The sequence below is a fragment of the Pleurodeles waltl genome, chromosome 1_2 (genome assembly GCF_031143425.1).
Source record: "Pleurodeles waltl isolate 20211129_DDA chromosome 1_2, aPleWal1.hap1.20221129, whole genome shotgun sequence".
In the NCBI taxonomy this organism is placed as follows: domain Eukaryota; kingdom Metazoa; phylum Chordata; class Amphibia; order Caudata; family Salamandridae; genus Pleurodeles; species Pleurodeles waltl.
In genome coordinates this window covers 92,509,450-92,523,209 of record NC_090437.1, presented here as the reverse complement: position 1 = coordinate 92,523,209, position 13,760 = coordinate 92,509,450, and the positions used below count along the sequence as shown (strand labels likewise).

The 13,760-nt window shown below is 43.9% G+C and overlaps 1 protein-coding gene across 2 annotated transcripts in view; it reads right to left on the bottom strand.

Annotated features, from left to right (window-relative positions):
* LOC138297109 (protein Hook homolog 3) overlaps positions 1-13,760 on the bottom strand; it is an 803,252-nt gene that overhangs the window by 395,727 nt on the left and 393,765 nt on the right. For both annotated transcript variants that reach the window (XM_069236612.1, XM_069236608.1), the window contains exon 12: positions 2,655-2,765. In XM_069236612.1, the coding sequence (XP_069092713.1) occupies positions 2,655-2,765 (111 nt within the window). The remainder of the gene's footprint in view (positions 1-2,654; positions 2,766-13,760) is intronic.

The following is a 13,760-nucleotide window of genomic DNA, read 5'->3' as shown; positions in this document are numbered from 1 at the left end:
ATAATTGAAACTTTTGTTTAAATATTAAACCTCCCTTTAACAATTACAATGTTCACAACTAAAATTCTGAATGGGCACATTGTTTGGAAGTTCCTCCACTACATGTTATTCCCTGGACCACCCAGTTTATGACAGTGGCTTGAAAAAAGCAAATATGAAGTCTGAAATTTTAGACAAAGCTAAATTTTGTAGATACAGAACCTAGTCAATCATGTGCAACACTCCAAACCATTCATGTGTTGTACATTGAACAAGTTTGTTAATTCTTTGATATGGTTTTTCTATTGTCATAAAATTAGTTTGTTTGTATATAAGAACCCTCCAGCGAACCTATCTTTCTCTTGCAAAAAGTGCCCAATATGGCACCCTCTTAACACGTGACATATTAACCAGTAATTAAAACTCTCCACTCACTTCTGGCAACACATCTCTTACAATTTAGGCTCTTTTGCAGGACCCACTGTTCATTTTACAAATAAGACCCTACTTTCATCCAAATAAAATAATTGAAGTAGAAATCAACAAGTTTGTTCACATTTATTCTTGGAATTCCACATTTGTAAGAAAACTAGAACCATTTGTTTCAGAAATCACTCTTGGGGTACCCGAGGAAGATGCCAGACAAATCATACTACCAGAAAAAAACATGTACTAACTAAATACCTTGCTGAGTACATCAATGAGAGAGAAAGAGTGGCCCACTTATGCTTCCTATCGGAGTCAACTGGCAAATCAAAGTTCTGGACTATTTCAAGATTCCTGCATCCAATTCATATGTCTGAAAAAGGGTTTTTCAGAGAGTCAGCTTTCCACACTGGCCAGCACCCTTCCACCCTCAAATTCCCTGCAGTTGCAGAGACCAAAGAAAAAACGGTATCAAGGAAAGATTGTTGTCTTCCCTACTAAGTAGAACACCTGCTATTTCATATGCGAAAGAAATGGAATCCCCAAGCCTCCTTGCTCTCTCTGTTGATGCGCAGTGAATGCCCAGCTAAAAGGTTGTGGTGTACATTACAAGACAATCATCACTAACACAATGGTCATGCCTAGGTTCATAACTTTAATATGTCAAAATATACACGTGTTTAAAGTGGAAAGAAGGACCGAAAAGTAAAGCGGGAAAACTTAGAATCAAGTACTACAGTGGGATAATAGTAAACACAGAATATTTCTAAAAACAAAGCAAACGCAAAAAGTAGCAGTCACTTTAATGGATGAATGGTTCAATCAACGCTCACATCATTCGTAAACTTTATCCAACCACCAACACAATATTGCAAAATTGACTGTCTATTCCGTCTGCCAAACTGAGTTACTTTATTACAGTTTGCAAGTGCTTAAATCACGAACACAGTAAACAAGAAAAGCTGAAAAAAAGGGAAACAGAGGTAAAGGAAATACAGTGCAGCAGATATGGCCAAAGGAATGAACAGAGGTCCAGAAGGTGAGCTACAGGGTCTACGAAAAGCTTAATTCTCAGATTAGAATTTGGGTGTTTACCCTAAAATAGAAACATCTCAAGATCTTGAGTCCAAAAAGGATTAGCATTTGTGGAACCATTCTCTTTAAGTAAGGAACCAGCCTTGATGAAGGAGGGATATTGCAATCGGACACACAGGTTACATACACCATGCAAACCCACTGACAAAAAGGCTCAGACTGGACCAAGCAAAACCGTCTTGATCCATTTAGCATGCAGGGCAACAGGGTGCTGGACCTTCACAATAGGAAGAGTCCATTGAGAATAAAACAACAAAAGGTGGTTCATGGAGAGAATGTGCTTATGAGTCAAAGTCACCAATCGGCTCCCATCCACTTCTAAAAGCTGTTTCATGAGACAGCTAGGATCCCATATCCAGCAATGGGTAGAAACACGTGTAAAGGGTTGTGCCACACATTCGAATTTAACATGGCTGGAGGCTTCTAGTCAGGCAAGGTCAGCAATAGCAGGAAGAAAGGTCAGCAGAAACATTAGCAGACTTAAGACTAGTTCCCAAACAAGAGAACAGTCAGCACTCAGCTCTGCGTTCCGGAAGCACCAACAACAGCAGAAAGACCCTGGTAGATATGTGTACTAAGATATTCCGTAACATGGGTTGAAGATCCAGCTTATATTTTTATGTCATGGCAGTGGGTAGAAGCCCCCTGCAAATAGATCCATGCATCATTGAAGTTACAAACAACCCAGGTGCTCTGACAAGGGTGCCTGGGAAGGGTACTGCTAGCCTCATTTCATGAGCGCATCATAGGGGGCACTGCCCTTGATTGTCTCAATCTGCAGGGGCCTACCTAGGCAGTTATCCACTCAGAAAAGCCCTGGATCAAAGAAACTTGGGAAGAAGAGGACAAAATGGGGCATGGTGCTATCCATGCCATCCTATTTGGACAGCATAGAGCCTCCATCTTGCACATGCTAGGCTTACAATTATGATACCCTTAAAAGTACAACTATACAGATGCTCATGAGCAGTTAACAGTAACCACAACAACATGTGCACCATTGGTGATTATGAAGTATATCCAGTGCACCTCGTTCCGATGTTTCAATCGTTTTTACAAAACGAGTGCACATAATGTTCGTATAAATTTCAAATACAAAAAATATAAACAATGCGTGATAATATAATATTTTGAAAAGCAGATGTTACACTTACATCCTTTTCTTTCTGCAGACTGTCGACCTTTTCTTTTAATCTTTTATATTCAAAATCTAATTTGTCTGCTTTCTTTGATTCTTCAGACAACCTGTTCTGCAGTTCAACCACCTGTTAAAGATGAAGGTAATCATTAAGAAGTCAATATTACTGAAACATAAAACACATTAGCACAGTCTTAACTTTATAAGATATCTCTACTGCCTTACGCTGCGTTTATGTAAAGAAGAATAGCAGTTTTAGAGATTTGTGATATATATATATATATATATATATATAAATAACGGAAAACAAGTGCAAAACAATTACTAACTTCGAAGGCAATATGAATAAAAAAACAAATGAAAGAACCTGAGACCATCTCTAGTTTATTTTCTTAATATGTCTAAAGCATCATCTTGTAACAACTCAAAACTGGCCACTAAGCTATATACATGTATCTCATGTCAGAACTGAAAAAATGGTCTGCCTTACAACAATAATGAATATACGGTAGACGTCTGTAAACAACATTCAGGTGCTGTTGTCTTTAATGCCAGCTGACATATTATAGCATATTTGAGGCTATAGAACTGCATCTGGATCATTCATGACACTCAGAGATCAGTGGCACCCTTGTTATCACTGGTCAATACAGGAACATTAACAGGACGGTCGGAAAGAATTACATGTTCCTACCTTTCAGCAAATAAATCGGAGCTGTTCAGGAAGACGGGTTTTGCAGCTTATGCACATAAATTTAAATCTGGGCTGTGCGGGGAAGTTCTCTAAGCCCAATTCACCAAAATCGGTCATGAATGAGTAAAAGGAACCTCTTTGATTCTTCCAGCAGATGTACTGCCTTAAGCCCACTATGGTATAGCAAAGTATGTATGTGAAGGTCCTTCCATAGTGCAAACTAGCTATAAAAGATGGGAGCGTAGGGAGAATGAGAGATGGAAGGATGAATGAATTAATTTGCCATTTGTAAGGCACAACAACCACCTTGAGAGGCATCTCCGCGCTCACAACACTGAAACAAAAGAAATAAACCTGTCCTTCCAGAAAACAAACACTTAAGGTTGAGTAAACAGCCATGTTTTCAGAACCTTCCTGAACGGTGCAAGCTTGCTTTAGAGCGAGAGGAAGCCTATTCCATGCCTTTGCCCCAAGGACAGATATAGAACCCACCCCCCTCGTTTGTAATCTGAACTTTGCGATAGCTAGAAGATTAATACAGACAGATCTCAACGTTGAGAACAAGTCCTGTACATCACAGCTAAAACTATAAAAATAATTTGTTCACCACCTGGCAACTAATGGAGCTCCCGCAAACTCTGCGATGGAGCTTTGACGAGGGAGTGGAGTACCAGTCTTGCCGCACTTTGTTCCTCCTGTGGCTTCTTTTTTATACGCATGAAACAAGTAGGAAACAGGTAAAACAAAAGAGCACATTCAAATATGTCTCCAGGCCATTATTAAGCAGTGGTAAAATGTATAAAACCCGCAAAACCCATATAGTTGCTGAAATATTTATTTAGTATCCTGGAGAGGTAGTCGGGCATAACCAGAGCAAAGCCTTCCCCACACGGGCCCACAATTTCCTCAATTTACGTCTCTTCGGGTTGGAGTGAATAATTGTAGGTTCCAGCCTACAGGAGAGAAACTCATGCCGGCAAGCCCTGGGACCAGGTGCTTCGCACCGTAGTCATGCCCTAGTAATACCCAGTCTGGAAACTAATTGTACAGAAATAAATCAGTGCCAGATTGTTTCGAGTAGACGCTGTGGCCCATCATAATTAGCCTCGGATTGCAAACAGCATTACCGTGGAAGAAAGTCTTTAGACTATAGAAAACCGAAATCTAGTATGGCCTAAAGGAAGGGCAAGTGACTAAAATGTGAGTAGCATCAGCGGCTGGCATCACACACCTAAAGGAATCAGAGCCTTGCCGGGGGCCCATTTTAAACAATCTATATGGTGTATAATAGCCATCAAACAATTTCTTTAAAAAATGTGCCTTCAGCCGAGACACACTGAGTATGCCTTGGGCCAACTGAACACTAAGATGAATCTCCCCTTCGGTCACCAGCTACCTTAAGTTCTTGGTCCACTTCTCTGCCAGCTGTTGTAAGTATTGTGATCTGGGGTTTAAAGAGAGAAAATCATTGCACAGAATAACAATTATCTTTTGTCTAGATAGGTGATAAAATTGCTCCACAAATGGTTTGGGGCACACTGAAAGATCCTTGGCAGACAAGTGACTCATAAAAATCCCTAAGTTAGAGGTCCTGCCTACTTGTCCCATGCGGACTCTGAATTGCCTCGAAAGGATGAAACACACCATCAACAAATAGCTTAATGTTGATATTGTGTCAACAATGTGGATACCCCTCTTGCAATACTACCGGTAAATTGGGACTGCGCCCAAGAGAGGTAAACTTATTAAAGACAGAGATCCAACAGTATGTTTTTATTGCATCCCAAACCCTATAAAACACCTCCAGGGTCTTACCTTGTGCGTTGGAAGTAAACTCTGTCAATCAAGCCTGTCACCTGCGTTAGCACGTAACTGAAAACCTGGTACTCTGGATATAGATAGGACATCAGCCATTCGGTTTTCCAACGACAACCCTGAGACGAAATATGATAGAAGAGAGAAAATACAACCAAAAGAAAGGAAGACCTAAACCGCTCATATTACGAGGAAGTTACAGATAGCGGATGCTGTAACGCAGCAACTGGTTTCTACCATTTTAAAGTACTGTTTAGGAAGATGTGATGATATGGACTAAAAAAATCTAAAAACAGTGGAGGAATGGTCATTTTAATAAGATTGCAACAGTCAATCAAGCTTAGCTAAAGTCTGTCTCATTTCAGAAATAATGCCATTGATTCATAATATAACCACATGTAATTACGCTCACTGACATGCTCTTTGCACGTAGAAAGGCATGTCTCCGGGTAGGTGTAGGAAAGTACCATCTTGCCTGGCATGTTACCCCCATTTTTCACTATATATATGTTGTTTTAGTTGTATGTGTCACTGGGACCCTGGTAACCCAGGGCCCCAGTGCTCATAAGTGTGCCTGAATGTGTTATCTGTGTAGTGACTAACTGTCTCACTGAGGCTCTGCTAATCAGAACCTCAGTGGTTATGCTCTCTCATTTCTTTCCAAATTGTCACTAACAGGCTAGTGACCATTTTTACCAATTTACATTGGCTTACTGGAACACCCTTATAATTCCCTAGTATATGGTACTGAGGTACCCAGGGTATTGGGGTTCCAGGAGATCCCTATGGGCTGCAGCATTTCTTTTGCCACCCATAGGGAGCTCTGACAATTCTTACACAGGCCTGCCACTGCAGCCTGAGTGAAATAACGTCCACGTTATTTCACAGCCATTTTACACTGCACTTAAGTAACTTATAAGTCACCTATATGTCTAACCTTTACCTGGTAAAGGTTAAGTGCAAAGTTACTTAGTGTGAGGGCACCCTGGCACTAGCCAAGGTGCCCCCACATTGTTCAGAGCCAATTCCCTGAACTCTGTGAGTGCGGGGACACCATTACACGCGTGCACTACATATAGGTCACTATCTATATGTAGCTTCACCATGGTAACTCCGAATATGGCCATGTAACATGTCTATGATCATGGAATTGCCCCCTCTATACCATCCTGGCATAGTTGGCACAATCCCATGATCCCAGTGGTCAGTAGCACAGACCCTGGTATTGCCAAACTGCCCTTCCTGGGGTTTCACTGCAGCTGCTGCTGCTGCCAACCCCTCAGACAGGCAGCTGCCCTCCTGGGGTCCAGCCAGGCCTGGCCCAGGATGGCAGAACAAAGAACTTCCTCTGAGAGAGGGTGTGACACCCTCTCCCTTTGGAAAATGGTGTGAAGGCAGGGGAGGAGTAGCCTCCCCCAGCCTCTGGAAATGCTTTGTTGGGCACAGATGTGCCCAATTCTGCATAAGCCAGTCTACACCGGTTCAGGGACCCCTTAGCCCCTGCTCTGGCGCGAAACTGGACAAAGGAAAGGGGAGTGACCACTCCCCTGACCTGCACCTCCCCTGGGAGGTGTCCAGAGCTCCTCCAGTGTGCTCCAGACCTCTGCCATCTTGGAAACAGAGGTGCTGCTGGCACACTGGACTGCTCTGAGTGGCCAGTGCCACCAGGTGACGTCAGAGACTCCTGCTGATAGGCTCCTTCAGGTGTTAGTAGCCTATCCTCTCTCCTAAGTAGCCAAACCCTCTTTTCTGGCTATTTAGGGTCTCTGTCTCTGGGGAAACTTTAGATAACGAATGCATGAGCTCAGCCGAGTTCCTCTGCATCTCCCTCTTCACCTTCTGATAAGGAATCGACTGCTGACCGCGCTGGAAGCCTGCAAACCTGCAACATAGTAGAAAGACGACTACTGCAACTCTGTAACGCTGATCCTGCCGCCTTCTCGACTGTTTTCCTGCTTGTGCATGCTGTGGGGGTAGCCTGCCTCCTCTCTGCACCAGAAGCTCCGAAGAAATCTCCTGTGGGTCGACGGAATCTTCCCCCTGCAACCGCAGGCACCAAAAAGCTGCATCACCGGTCCCTTGGGTCTCCTCTCAGCACGACGAGCGAGGTCCCTCGAATCCAGCGACTCTGTCCAAGTGACCCCCACAGTCCAGTGACTCTTCAGCCCAAGTTTGGTGGAGGTAAGTCCTTGCCTCACCTCGCTGGGCTGCATTGCTGGGAACCGCGACTTTGCAGCTACTCCGGCCCCTGTGCACTTCCGGCGGAAATCCTTTGTGCACAGCCAAGCCTGGGTCCACGGCACTCTAACCTGCATTGCACGACTTTCTAAGTTGGTCTCCGGCGACGTGGGACTCCTTTGTGCAACTTCGGCGAGCACCGGTTCACGCATCCTCGTAGTGCCTGTTTCTGGCACTTCTCCGGGTGCTACCTGCTTCAGTGAGGGCTCTTTGTCTTGCTCGACGTCCCCTCTCTCTTCAGGTCTAATTTGCGACCTCCTGGTCCCTCCTGGGCCCCAGCAGCGTCCAAAAACGCCAAACGCACGATTTGCGTGTAGCATGGCTTGTTGGCGTCCTTTCGGCGGGAAAACACTTCTGCACGACTCTCCAAGGCGAGAGGGATCCGTCCACCAAAGGGGAAGTCTCTAGCCCTTTTCGTTCCTGCAGAAACCTCAGCTTCTTCTGTCCAGTCGAAGCTTCTTTGCACCCGCAGCTGGCATTTCCTGGGCATCTGCCCATCTCCGACTTGCTTGTGACTTTTGGACTTGGTCCCCTTGTTCCACAGGTACCCTAGATTGGAAATCCACAGTTGTTGCATTGCTGGTTTGTGTCTTTCCTGCATTATTCCTCTAACACGACTCTTTTGTCCTTAGGGGAACTTTAGTGCACTTTGCACTCACTTTTCAGGGTCTTGGGGAGGGTTATTTTTCTAACTCTCACTATTTTCTAATAGTCCCAGCGACCCTCTACAAGGTCACATAGGTTTGGGGTCCATTGTGGTTCGCATTCCACTTTTGGAGTATATGGTTTGTGTTGCCCCTATCCCTATGTTTCCCCATTGCATCCTATTGTAACTATACATTGTTTGCACTGTTTTCTAAGACTATACTGCATATTTTTGCTATTGTGTATATATATCTTGTGTATATTTCCTATCCTCTCACTGAGGGTACACTCTAAGATACTTTGGCATATTGTCATAAAAATAAAGTACCTTTATTTTTAGTATAACTGTGTATTGTGTTTTCTTATGATATTGTGCATATGACACTAGGTGGTACTGTAGTAGCTTCACACGTCTCCTAGTTCAGCCTAAGCTGCTCTGCTAAGCTACCATTATCTATCAGCCTATGCTGCTAGACACCCTATACACTAATAAGGGATAACTGGGCCTGGTGCAAGGTGCAAGTACCCCTTGGTACTCACTACAAGCCAGTCCAGCCTCCTACAGTAGGTGGCTTCCCTCACGTCACGAGCATTGGAAAGGACCACAGAAGAGTTGATTGTTTTGGCAATGTTTTATTTTATAACCAGATACTAAGCCAAAGTCAGTCACTGCCAATTCAATACCAAATAAAGCCTGAACAGAAGATTAGGAAAACATGCCAATATTATCTACATAGGCCAACACCTTAGTGGTAAACTGCTTTAGATGCAAAGTAGGAATCGTTTTCAGAAAGTTAAATCTCTGAATAAAGGCCTCAAATATAGCTCAAACAGCAGCGGTGACAGGAGGCAACCCTGCTAGGCACCGCATTGGAGCGCAATGCTGTCCGATATCTGCCCCATGCTTACAATTCTAGCAGATAAAGAGGTTTAGAGAGCCTTAACCGCCCAATAAACTTTAAGCACAGGCCCATTTTAAACAAGACTGCTGCTGGCCATCAACTAACTTAGTTATGAAACAGGATATGTGATTGGCCAAAATAAAGAGTATAATCTGTAGCTCCAGGATCAAATCATTATCGAACTTGACTCTCAATTTGTCACCACCTTTGTAAGCGAGGGTGGGGGTGCTATCATGGTGGTCTGGCCACCGATTTGAGATAGAGGACTGGTTGTTGATTCAAAAAGGTAACATTTCAGTTTTATCTGCAATACATTTTCGGAAATTTTCATTCATCTGCTGTAAAAACATCTGAAAGGCAGTCTTTAAAATTTAATTCAGAGCCGGTCGAATTCTTATCAAGGTAAATAATTAGTTGTGTATTATCAACTTAAGAGATGGTAGAGATACCAAATTATGAGAGTAATGGGGGGGTGGTTTGGGGGGTGGGGGGCATTCACATATTAGATAAAGTTGGGCTAAGTGACAAGCCCTGGGGGACACCATAATTAAGCAATTCCTCCTTTGATCTAAGCAATTCCTCCTTTGAGCTAAAAGACACAGACAAGATAACTTGCTTTCTAAAAAAGAATGAAGCAAGGCCAAAGAACAATCACAAACCCCTACCTCTGCCAGACGCTAAAGAAGAATATCATGGCAAATCGTATCAAAGGCCACCGACATATCTAAAAGAATCAGCAGAGCATTAATTCCACTAACATCAGCTTAAGGGATTTGGTTACTTCGAGGAGTGCGGACTCAGTAGAGATTCTAGGTCTGAAACCAGCTTGAAAACAGTTAAGAAGGTTTATGTGATTCTAAGAAATTGACCAGTTGGACATTAACCAGTTTTTCTAATACTTTAACTAGTGCAGGAAGAAATGAAATGGGCCAACAGATAGCTGAGCCTTTGGGTCAGATTTGGGTTTCTTAAGGAAATGCTTAACCAAGGCTAACTTCCAATTATCCAGCACAAGATCCAAGAGGAGTGACTGACTGATTAAGGCAAACCCTTCTTTAGCGCCTAGATGGGGTAGGTTTCTAAAGGAGATTCAGATTTACATTGCATAACAGCCTGTTTCGACTGCTCCAAGGTGATGGAACTAAACTCTGTAACAGATGCTGCTAAAGGACAGTTCGATGGAATCTTGCCAAGCACTGACACTGGTTAAGCAGGAGGAGTGAAACCAGCACAAATAGTCATGATCTTATACTCCAAAAAGTCGGCCAGTCCATCACAAAGGTCCTGTGATGAATAGAGATCGGAAAACGACCTTTCGGATGCAGAAAATCTTTTGAGATTTGAAAGATTATACTGAAATAATTCTTTGCCGCTTCAACCTTTGCAACAAAGAACAGACTCTTTGTTTCTATGCTAGCATTATGGTATTTCATTAGGGCTAATTTGTAGAGGATTATCTGCTCTTGTTCCCTACAGCTAAGACGTTCTTGTTCCAAAGAGGGAGAAAATCTAAGACACGGTTTCTTCAATTATCATCCGACATGATACAAGGAGGTGCTGCTTTTTTAGATGTGCTTTCTGTTCTATGTAGATGAGAATAAGACAGGAAGCTTTTTGGATCGGTCTACCAACGGGGGCACAGTTTCTTTGTACACTGCAGGAAAGCTCCTGTCACATTGTCTTCTTTCTGCATTTTTTAAATTAACGCCTGATGATGCTGCAAAAAACATTGCATTCACCAGTGCTTCCCAAGCATGTCAGGCTAATAAGCATCACTGTCTTGAAGGTGACGCAGCATACTGAACGGTTGTAGAGGAAACTTGTGGAGTTCTGTTACAGTCAAGGGAGTCCTGTCAGACCTCTTCACACCAGAAAAGCTGCAGCATTGAGTATGCTCTTTACCGGGTGGTGCCTTTGCAGTGTCAGTGAGCAGAGCCCTATATGCTTAACAAGCGGAAGGAGGACCAGGTATCCAAACCATTACAGATTAAAAAAAGATGCCCTCTGTGGAGCTTGGGGGGATGGGTGCAGTTTGCGTCTTCTTTCTCAGGGTTGAAAGAGAGGGTTTTGGTTTGGAACAGTCGGAGAGTCTCATACCACAATTATGAGATTGTACAGCAATGAGTCAAGTCAAAGAAACTTTATTTCGGCTACAAGAGCCATAAAAGCGCATAGCAGCAATAAATACAAATAAATACACAAGGTAATAAATATAACAATACATATAATGATTAAAAAAATGGAATAAAGATAAAATACACTCACACAGTGCGATGGGACAGTCTTGTTGGAATCATTAGACAGATAAGAATTTCCTTCTGACAAACCAGCTAGCTCCGAGGAACTTGGCAACGGCGATCACTAGCATTGGCCTAGTGTCTGATATGAGGATTCGCAGGGCGATTTCAGAGCTGCGGACTCCCAGCAGTCTGCATGCTGGGGCCAGCCATTTCCTACGTGAGGTGGTGTACGCGGGGCAGGCAAAAAGGACATGAGGGAGATTCTCGACAGGCTGGACAGGCGGTTGATTCTTTGTGTGACCAGAAGCTGGTGAAAAGTCTTAATGGTAGCGTTCCAATGCAGAGCTGAAAGTACAGTTTCCTTTCCATTGGGACCGCAATTATGTCCCAAAAAGCCTCATACTTGCATGTCTCTTTTAGGTTAACAAAATCACAAGATAATGTAGTGTGAAGTGCGGCCCCTATATCTTCGTGATCGGCCATTTGCCAATATAGTTTCTTTAGTTCGCTTTTCGAGGGAAAGACGGAGGTGGTTGGTGAATTCCAGAGTTCACTGAGCCCGAATAAGTAACGTGACCCCTTGATGTATCGTAGCCAGGGGATTCTGTGAAGATGATCAGCTTTTAAAATAACCTGCAGGGCTTCAGTAAAGGTTTCAAGCTCTGGGGTAGTCCAGAGTCGCCGCCAATACAGCAAAGGGCGTAGGCGGGCTTTATGACCAATGCGTTTTATGCCAAGATCCTTAAAAAGGGGGAATAGTGGAGTGCTTGGCGGAAGGGACACAAGGTTTCTCAGGAAGTTGTTCTCAGCGATGGTTATGTCTTGGATTTTGGCATAACCCCATAGTTCAGCCCCGTAAAGTGCTGAGGTCACAGCCTGGGCTTCGTATATCTGTATTGCTGGGAGAATTGGTTTTGTGTATGAGAGGTGGAAGTTTTTTTGATAGAGCCCCTGTTGTTTGCTTTAGTTTTATGGCTTCCTTTCCTATGTGTGATTTCCAAGACATGTTGTCAGTCAATGTTATACCCAGGTAGCTGAAAATGCCCACCTTCTCAAGTGTGGTGCCCTCTAGTGTAAACTTCCCTCTAAAGGATCTATGGGGATTAAGGGTCATTAGTTTTGTTTTAGAGGCATTGATTTCAAGTCCCCGCGTTGAGCAGAATTTTTCAAAGCACGTGAGGAGGTTCCTTAGTCCACTAGGGGTCTTGGATATCAGGAGAGTATCATCTGCAAAGAGTAAGACAGGGATTTTTTTTGTGTGCCAAGTGATGGTGCGTCAGCCTCCACTCTAAGCAGGGAAGGGACGATTTCATTGATATACAGAGAGAAGAGGGCCGGGGCAAGGACACACCCTTGCCGCACACCCCTTGATACATGGATTCTATCAGTTAGTTGCCCCTTGTTGTCCCACCTAACTCGTGCGTAGTTGTCCTTGTGGAGCCGTATCAATATTGCTAGGATATGCTCCGGGATTCCCATTCGGGAGAGAGTGCCCCATAGTTTGTTGCGAGGTACTAGGTCAAAAGGAGACTTTAGATCCACAAAAGCAACGTAAAGGCTCCCTTTACCAATGAGCACTGTTTTCCAGTATAAAAAAAGGAACCTGAGGGCTTGATCAGTGGTAGATATTTTCTTCCGGAAACTGGCTTGGAGGGGACTAAGGATATAAAGTTCAGTCATCCTGTCTTCGATCTTTCCCAAGAGGCAGTGGCAGAAGACTTTTTGCACACAGTCAATTAGACTAATTGGTCTGTAGTTGCAGGGGAGTGATCTGTCACCCTTTTTAAAGATTGGGATAACAATAGCCCCTTTCCAGGACTCGGGGATAGGCGCCCCAGATGCTATTGCGTTCGCTATGATGGTGAGGTATCTTGACCAGGATGCTATGTCGGTTGAGAACAGGTCTGCTGGGACACCATCCGACCCAGGGGCCCTGCCACGTTTTATGGTGCCTAGGAAATAAGTTATGTCACCTTGAGAGAATAGCTGGGGTACTTCAGTTGTGGGTGCTAAAGAAGTGTTTAGGCAGGGGTCCATGCAGACAGGAGTGGAGCTATCATGGTCATGGGAGTACAGCCTTCTAAAATGATTTACCCAGTCTTTCGGGGCAATGTTGGTTGTAATGTCCAATCCACTGCTTTCCGTGGCTCGCGCTGCCAGGGACCAGAACAGACTACAGTTCCTCTCGGGCACAGCGTCACTAAGTGCTGTCTACCACTTATCGTCTTGGTCACGCTTGGCTTTGCGTATGGCTGATTTGTAGGACTTTCTAGCTAGGCGGATGGCGGCGGCATCCTTAGATTTAATAGCTTGGATTACGCGCTTATTTAGGGACCAACACATTTTATTGAACCAGCGGTGCCTACCTATGGGTCTCTTGCCATCATGGGCTGTGGATACCGAGAAGTGGGCTGCGATATCCCTGAAGCATGAGGTGTGGATTAAGCTTATTTCCTTATAAGGGATTGTGGGACCCACCTCTAGGTTCATTAATGTAGTCTTTAGGGTGTTATTGGCTGCGTTGATGAGTGCGGGCTGAGCCGCAACCTTGTCCCACTTTAAGTGTCGTTTGTCGTTAACCAGGCTAA